This window comes from Ictalurus furcatus, chromosome 23 (genome assembly GCF_023375685.1).
Source record: "Ictalurus furcatus strain D&B chromosome 23, Billie_1.0, whole genome shotgun sequence".
Lineage (NCBI taxonomy): Eukaryota > Metazoa > Chordata > Actinopteri > Siluriformes > Ictaluridae > Ictalurus > Ictalurus furcatus.
Window position 1 is genome coordinate 12,835,702 of NC_071277.1, and position 8,848 is coordinate 12,844,549.

The following is an 8,848-nucleotide window of genomic DNA, read 5'->3' on the forward strand; positions in this document are numbered from 1 at the left end:
CCACCCTAGGATCTGGGCCGGCCCACCCACCCTAAGATCTGGGCCTACCTTGCTTGTCCTCCCTGTTCAGCTGAGGACGTTGCTCCGTCTCCCAGTTTGGTCGAGAGCTCCGCTTCACCTGCCTGCTCCACCTTGCATGTCACTACACCAGGCTCCTCTTCAGACGTCACTCCGCCTTCCTACTCCAGAGAGGGCGTTGCTCTGCCTCCATGCTCCGCTGAAGATGTCGCTCCTTTGCTCTGCTTCGTCCCATGTGCCGCTCCCCTTTCCTGCTCCACGGAGGACATTGTTTCTCCCTCATACTTCACGGAAAGCGTCCCTCCCCCCTCCGGCCTCACTGAGAACTTTGCTCCCCCCTCTGATCTCGTGGAGAGCATTGCTTCCCCCTCTAGCTCCATGGTTAACGTCGCTCCCCGTTCGGGATCCACCTTGAGCTTCGCTCTCCCCGCTGGCTGCGTGTTGGCAATCTCTCTGTGCCCAAGCCAGGTCAGGGAAATCGCGTCATCTTTCTGAGGTACGGAAGACACTGTCCCGCATCTGTACCCCAGGAAACACATCAAGCGTCCTTGTTATGGCCCTGTGAGAGATGACACTCAGGGGAACTTTGAGACATTTAAGTACCTCTGGTCTGGGTATCCAGGACTCTCTCTCAAACTTTTTTACGCACTTCAGAAGCCACGCCTTAAGGGGAGGGGGCTCTGTTATGAATCTCCAGAGGAAGCTATGGACTTCAATTCCCAGCAGCCACTGCACCTCTGCATCACGGTCACATGACCACCCACACCTGACTTTCATTCCAGTGAGCAGCAGTGTGTATATAGCCACTCTTTGCACCTCACTCTTTGTCTGGCTTTGTTTGTCTCACACTGTCACGTTATGCTCTCTCGCCTCATCTGTATTGTTTTGTGTATGTTTGCTTTATTAAACTTTAATCTGCATGTGCATCCGTTTCCGCCGTCTCCATAATTGTGACAGACATATCACCCATTGATATATTTTAATACTTTTTTCAGCTAAAGGTTCTGATGTTAAAAGTTAGAAATGAGTAATTATTATATATTTAGTACCTATTCTGGATTTTTGTTCCTTCAAAGTAATGAACTAATAATCTTTTGAATATGACTAATATGTCGTAACAATTAAGCCACTTTTTAGTACATACGTAAATGTTGATAATTTTACATTTGTTTTTAAAACTTCTGAATGAATTAGCCTATATAGTTCATTGCACCAAAAAAAGCTATTTGTTAAAAAAAATCTGATTTTATACATTTTCACCATATTACTTTCATGTAAATGTCAAAATGCCCTGAACATGATTAAGGCATTTACAAGCTATTTATCCATTTACAACTAATGGTTAGTGTTGTATATCACCAGCTGCATTTAGTATAATCTACACACAACAACAACATCTAGAGTTTAAGTTACTGGGAACAGGTAAATCACTCATACATGATACTCCAGCTTCTTACTAGAACCAGACATTTTGAACATTGAACACATCATATCTAGTATATAGGCTACCAGTTGGGTTGATATTTTATATAAGTGTGTTATATAAAATATCTAAAAATTAAAATGGTTCAGCTCCTAGTTGGTCTTTGCTTTCTACATACCCTATATACAGGTCTCCCAATGTGAAGAAAAACTCATATAAACCAGCTAGTTAAATACTTAGCTAGCCAGGCTGCAAATATAAACATGTAAAGTAATAATACCGAAACATTAAATATGGTGCCTCAGATGGACTGGCATCCCATCCAGGGTTAATTCCCACCTCATGCCCAGTGTTCCTGGAATAGGCTTCATGATAAATCGGATACTGAAGGTGATAATGACTGAAAATTAAATATTAATTGATCACTGCATATTTGTTACTGGTTATTATACCTGTTTTTCCTTTTGAAGAAAATCCATAGATCTTCTTGTATGGCTTGTCTAATGGTTGAAACTATGGTGCACTATTAAACATAAAAATAATAATAATAATAATAATAATAATAATAACATGGCCACTTTAATAGGAACATCTGTACCCCTAGTCATTCAAGAAATTATCCAATTAGACAATCATGTGGCAGCAGTGCAATGCATAAAATCCCACAGATACAGACCAAGAGCTCCAGTTAATATCAAACATCAGAATGAAGAAAAATTTGATTTCAGTTACTTTGACTGTGGCATGGTTGTTGGTGCCAGACGGTCTAGTTTTGGGTATTTCAGAAATTGCTGATTTCCTGGGATTTTTATGCACAACAGTCTCTGATTAGACCTTGTTGAGAGAGGTCAGATGAGAATGGCCAGACTGACAGGAAGGCAGAAAAGCCTCACAAAAACTGTGTGCAAAGATGACAGGGCACAATACACATACACATTCACACACTCATTCACACCTAGTGGCAACCAAGTGTAGCCATTTCTCCTACTTGCATTTGGACCATGGGTAGAAACCAGAGAACCCTTAGGAAACCAATGGTTACAACCATGGTGAGCAGAAAAGGCTCTCAGAGTGCACAACACATCAAACATTGATTCAGATGGGCTACAACAGCAGAAGACCACATCGAGTTCCTCTCCTGTCGGCCAAGAACAGGAATCTGAAGGCTGCAGTGGGCACGGGCTCACTGAAAATATCACCTGAAAACATCAATTGTCCAATTTCAGTGAGCCTGTTTCTTTATCTCAACTGCATTTAGGTATATGCAAATATTTTCCTTTAAATGATTCTACTAATAAAAGTAATAACTGTCATAACGGAACGGCACTGATGATTATATAGTTTTCAGAATAAGATTAAGTAATTGAAGGAAAATCTTCACATTTTTTTATAGTTTTGGTGAGCATTGGAATACACCAACAGATGTGTTAATAAATTATTACTAATATGAGTATGTATACATAACAGGACAGTTTTATTATAGAATATATGATTAATCCTTTAATATGATTTATTTTTATGGTGTTATACTGACTCCTTTTTGGAAAATGTTCATAATGCACTGCGGTAATGAACCCAGTATGGTTCCTCAATTTTTTTTTCTTGTGCTAAGCAAAACATTTTAGCTATTTTTCTTTCATCACTAGGGATACTTTTACAGGTAAGAAGGGTAGAGTAACAGATTAAAAATGAACATTTTAATGAGTTCACATCTGAATGTTATGACAACTAGATATACAGACCCTTCAGAAACTATTGGAACGTAAAGGCCAATTAATTTGTTTTTTGCTGCAGAAGACATTTGGGTTTGAGATCACAAGATGGATATGAGAAGAGAGTTTAGAATTTCAGCTTTCATTTCCTGGTATTTATATGTAGATGTGTTAAACGACATAGAATATAGCACATTTTGTATCAGACCACCCAATTTGTAGGTGAGCAAAAAAAATATTGGAACAAGTGACTGAAAGGTGTTTCTTGTTACCCAGGTGTGCCCTATTAGATTTATTGTTTAAACAATAAACAGCTCTGAACATCTACTTTTGGTTTTAGAGCTGTCTATGGGAGAAAAGCAAGCCATATTGAAGCTGAAAAAGAGGGAAAATCAATCAGAGGCATTGCACTCATCAGGCATAGCCAATACAACAATTTGGAATGTCCTGAGTAAGACGGAAACCACTGGAGTACTGAGTAATAGTCATTGAATAGGTCAGCCAAGGAAAACAACTGTTGATGACAGAAACATTGTGAGGGCTATGAAGAAAAACCCAAAAACAACAGTCAGTGACATCACCAACAACCTCCACACAGCGGTGGGGGTATCACAATCCACTGTTCGAAGAAGACTTTGAGAACATCAATATAGAGGCCCTACCACCAGATGCAAACACTCATCAGCAGTAAGAATCCAAATAGATTTGGCAAAGAAATACAGAAATGAGCCACAAACATTATGGAACCAAGATTAACCTGTACCAAAGTGATGGAAATGCCAAAGTGTGGAGAAAGAACGGATCTACTCATGATTCAAAACATATGAGCACATCTGTGAAACATTCAATTCAATTCAGTTTTATTTGTATAGCACTTTTAACAATGGACATCGTCTTAAAGAAGCTTTAGCGAAATATATAAATTCAGGATATAAATTTTAAATGTATGAATTTATCCCTAATGAGCAAGCCAGAAGTGATTGTGGCAAGGAAAAACTCCCTGAGATGATATGAAGAAGAAACCTCGAGAGGAACCAGACTCAAAAGGGAACACATCCCCATCTGGGTGACACCTGATAGTACAATTATAAATAAGTAAATCCCAGTTTCAAATTCATCATGCTGTATATTATATGTTCTTTATAAAATAAAATCTTTCACACAATGGATACATTGTGTCCTAAGCAATGCTTTAAAAAGGAACTGTGCATGTACAGCTAAGCATGAACTGCACACCCTTGTAACCTTAGAAGCTTTTTCCAGTTTATAAGGACAGAATACAAGTAGAAATTGCTGCGTTGTGAATTTCAGCACTGTAGCATACTTGGAACAAGCAGTACTGTAGAGTATCACTTAGAGAACATCGAAATGAATAATTATCCTGTTTTATGGAAGTCATTCAAACAATATATAAATAATAAATCCACCTTAATTAATTAATATTAGAACATAAAATATGAAAACATAAACAGAACATAAAATGCATACTGCAGCGTTAAGTTTATGTGGAATAAAACTGAAACTTCTAATGAATGATAAAAATAAATTTGTCATAAAACTAATGACAAAGTGGTTTTGCTTATTAGATTACAATTGTGTTAAATATTAAATCCAGCACAAAGTTGATCCCACACAAACACTAGTGCAAAGCAGTTTTGAAAGTCAACTGGAACAACAAAATCAAATATTTTTCTGAGTGTAAAATTTATAGTGCACATTTTACCCCATATTAACAGCTGATTTTATAACACTGCAATGTAAACTGAATGGTCACCTCTCAAACTTCACTTCAAACATCACCCCGCAAACTAACTGGTCATGAGAAAAATCGCATAATCAATCCTCTTGTAGGCATATACTGGAAAAAGTTTTACAGAAGATGTGTTTCCTTCAAACCTTTAAAGAAAATGGGTTCCCAAAGAGCAATAAAAAAAAGCCACTTTCATGTGTGTCACTAATTTTCTTCTTTAGCCCTTTTTTCAGATTTTTCGGTCTTTGCATTACAATTATATTTAAAAGTAGGTATCTTACCATTGAAGTAGCTCTTGACACGAAGATAACTGACACTGAGACGCAGCACAGAAAGCTTGTCCAGTTTGGAGATGATCTCAGGTGGGAAAGGTAGCAGACTGGCCAGCCGATCTAGCTCTGCATTCAGCCGGTCTCTGTGCCGTTTTGACGGGTTGGACTTCTCGCTCACAGGTGCAGGCTTTCTACTAGACAGTATATATACAATATACAATACAGTCAGTTGATGTAACCCTGCAACCTTTTGGTTGGATGTTGACATTGATCGTACAATAAAGTGTAAATGTCTAGGCTACATATTAAAAATAATTCCATGATTTATTGGCCCAACAACAGGTGTTTCACAGATTCTCATGTGCCCATGTGCAACACATGAACTATATGAACTTAATAATTGGCAATTTCAAAAATGTCAAAAAATAATCATGTACATTACTTTGATCAGAAATTGAATAGACAGAAATGACCAACAGAGTACTTCTCACACTCATTACCACCAATCTAATAAAGACTTCAGCACAAGCCAACTGACAGTAACACACGTATAGCCTCAATTATTCACCCATAAATAGCAAATACATTACAATATTATACTTAACTGCTTCTGTATAGGCTTCCTCCGTTTCCGACCTGCATACATGCAGTCTCCCGGTGGTATCATCTCGCAGTCGGGGTGCTAGAGGATTGATATCCAAAGAGTTTCATCTCCAAAAAGTAAGTTTATAAAGTTTTAAGACTCGTTTAAAAACGGTATCAACTTCAATATGTGCAACATCCATATTATTTGTCGGTAGGGATGTTCAGGCTGCAGATTTATCGCGAGTTTTAAAAAAATAAATAAAAAGAGTTGCCTATTAAATTTGTGTAAAATTCATAGCTAGTTATTTTGTTCCAAATGGTACAGTATGTCATCATCTAATCACCATATATATGTTTACACACACAAGCTAACATGGACGAAATGACAAGAATATAACGCTCATTCCATCTTGTAATAAAATATGACATATCTGGTTAAAATACTTACCAGTGTACTCGGCCAGGTCCCAAATATGAGAAGTATCAATCAAAGAATGATTCTAGCAATGTTATATTCCATGGACTTAATTACATGGAATTAATATGTAATTATTCTCTAAGAATAACGTTCATCAGCTTGTAAAGCTCCAGGCAGATGACTTTTATACCCGACTTTACTTCCTCGCGTTTCAGGTGGCGGATTCCTCTGAATGACAAGCTGCTCTCTTCGCACGCAATGCTGAGCCTCAGCGTACACACACACACGCACGCGCGCGCGCGCGCTCAGTTACTCTCACTCCCACTTTCTCTCATGTCGTTCAAGGCACAATTTGCAATGTAAAGGAAAATAAATTATTGCTTTAATCGATGTGGACAGTGCAGTGTATCGAATATTTAAGATCTCTTTAATGTAGGCTATTTCTAACACCAATATGCGGTAAACAGGTCACTTATACACTAATATAAGTCTAATATATGTCTTACGGCATTTTAAACCCAAAGACTCGCTGCTTTTGTTTCACTAATCGAGTTAAAGTCATTTTCTCATCCAGTACATCAGTGGAACTGTATACTGCAGTTTGCAGTTTCCTAACTGTTCTTATGACATTTTCCTGGGACCTGAATGTGGTCTAGAGTTTGGGTCTAATACAGATTGTTTAAAATCATAAAATTTCTTTCTAGGGTTGGTTGGTGTTATAGTAAACCTTAAAGTAAAAACAATATTGATTTTACTTTTTCTTGCCCATACAGTATGTATGCTATTTGTATATTGCATGGGCCTGCATTTCCATCAGTGCAATCTGATTGCAGTGAACTTCCAGAAACAGCAAGGGGAAGAGGAAACCACAGTCATTCAATTAAAACCACACTAAAATGTTATAAGCCACATATTTATGATTTACATAAACGTTGGGCCTCACTATGAATTTTAGGCCTACCTGACAACACTCGTTTACTTCTTCAGCAGGGGAGAGAGGAGGCTTTATAGCACCAGTAAACCCTGGCAGTTAGAGTCAAGTTGCAAGATTTTGCACACAACCTGACTAATTTTTAGTGTATGGTCCACGATACTGGCGTATTGACAAATGACTTCCATTTCATGGGTACTGAACAAATAACTCACTTTCAGTGACCACGGTATCCTGGTCAGGGTTACGGTGAATCCAGAGCCTAACACTGGGTGTGAGGCAGGAATATATCTTGGATGGGATGCCAGTCCATCTTAGGGCACCATGCACACACATTCATACATTCATTCACACCTAGGGGGAATTTATCTTGGCTAATCCACCCACTGCCATGTTTTTGGGAGGTGGGAGGGAACACAAGAACCTGCACTCTTAAAAATAAAAGTTCCAATTAGAACCAAAAAAGGTTCTTTGTGGGACTGCGAAAGGTTCTCCTGGCATCACTCTTAAGAACCTTACTTTGGTTCCTTAAAGCGCTAACTAAAGTTATTTTTTTTTTTTTTTAGAGATCATCTTATAACATGGGACTGGCACCCTGTCCAGGGTGTACCCGCCTTGTGCCCGATGCTCCCTGGGATAGGCTCCAGGTTCCCCGTGACCCTGAAAAGGAGTAAGCGGTAGAGGATGGATGGATGGATCTTATAACATGGTTCCTTGTAGCACTGCTGTACAGAACCATTTCTGGGTTCTTTAAAGCACCAGTAAATAGATTGCTCTCTAAAGAATTTGAGAGTAAAGGGTTCTCATATGGCATCAGGCTGAAAAACCCTTATATGGTTCACCTTGAAGAACCATTACACTGCTCTGAAGCACGTATAACAAACCATAAAAAAATGTAGATAATCTCCAAAGAACCATACAGCTCAACTCAGGAACACTATACAATGAAAAATGGTTCTTGACAAGAAGAGTCTTTGAAAAACCTCTGGTACTGTAAAAAACATTAAAGAACCTATATTTTTAAGAATGTGGTGGAAACCCATGCAGACATGGGGAGAATATGAACAGAATCTAAACACAGACAATAACTCAAGCTCATGACACTTATATTATGCTATAGGCTACTATCTAGTGATTTTTTAGAGCAATACTTTAATGGACAGTTGACAGTCGACAACATAAAGTCATCCAGATTTCAGACTAAATCAGATTAGTCTGAAAGGGATTTATACATCCCTTTGTTCAACTGTGTTTAATACAGCAGATGTGTTTCCCATAGAAGTGTGTGAGGCAATCACAGAAGCGCTAATAATATTAACCAGGTTTCAGCAAAATTTCCAGCTCAAAAACCATACAAAAAACCCCAAACTAGTCCATAAAAAGAAAAGGAAGACACATTATTCTTTCTTTTCTAAGCCTTTGCATGGGAAACAAGGTCACTGCGGTGCATACACATTTCTGATATTTGGACAGTATTTGTAAAGATTGCAAGAGGAAAAGGGAGATTATACTCAACCCTCTTGCAATCATTACAGTATCTTACAATCTAAATGTACATCACACACTGTCTGCACTTACAGAGTGATTCCTTACCCAATGGGCATTTATTTGTGCTTGTTCCAGTTCCCATTTTTTTTAGCACTAGATGTAATAACTCTCTGGAGCTAAATGGTGCAGCATACCATGCATGTTTTTGGACTGCGGGAGGAAACCGGCGTACCCAGTGGAAACCCCTGCAG

General features: G+C 38.4%; 1 protein-coding gene across 3 annotated transcripts in view; it reads right to left on the minus strand.

Moving 5' to 3' along the window:
* The window catches only part of LOC128599640 (uncharacterized), a 39,256-nt gene extending 31,241 nt beyond the window's left edge, over positions 1 to 8,015 (minus strand). Inside the window, exons 1-3 of one of the 3 annotated variants that reach the window (XM_053611446.1) lie at positions 6,209 to 8,015; positions 5,781 to 5,857; positions 5,185 to 5,366 (exon numbers count right to left, since the gene is read on the minus strand). In XM_053611446.1, the coding sequence (XP_053467421.1) occupies positions 5,185 to 5,366; positions 5,781 to 5,842 (244 nt within the window). In that variant the 5' untranslated portion in view covers positions 5,843 to 5,857; positions 6,209 to 8,015. Of the gene's footprint in view, positions 1 to 5,184; positions 5,370 to 5,780; positions 6,182 to 6,208 lie in introns of those variants that run through there. The other 2 variants (XM_053611443.1, XM_053611444.1) reach the window with 2 other exon arrangements.
* Between the last annotated feature and the right edge of the window lie 833 nt (positions 8,016 to 8,848).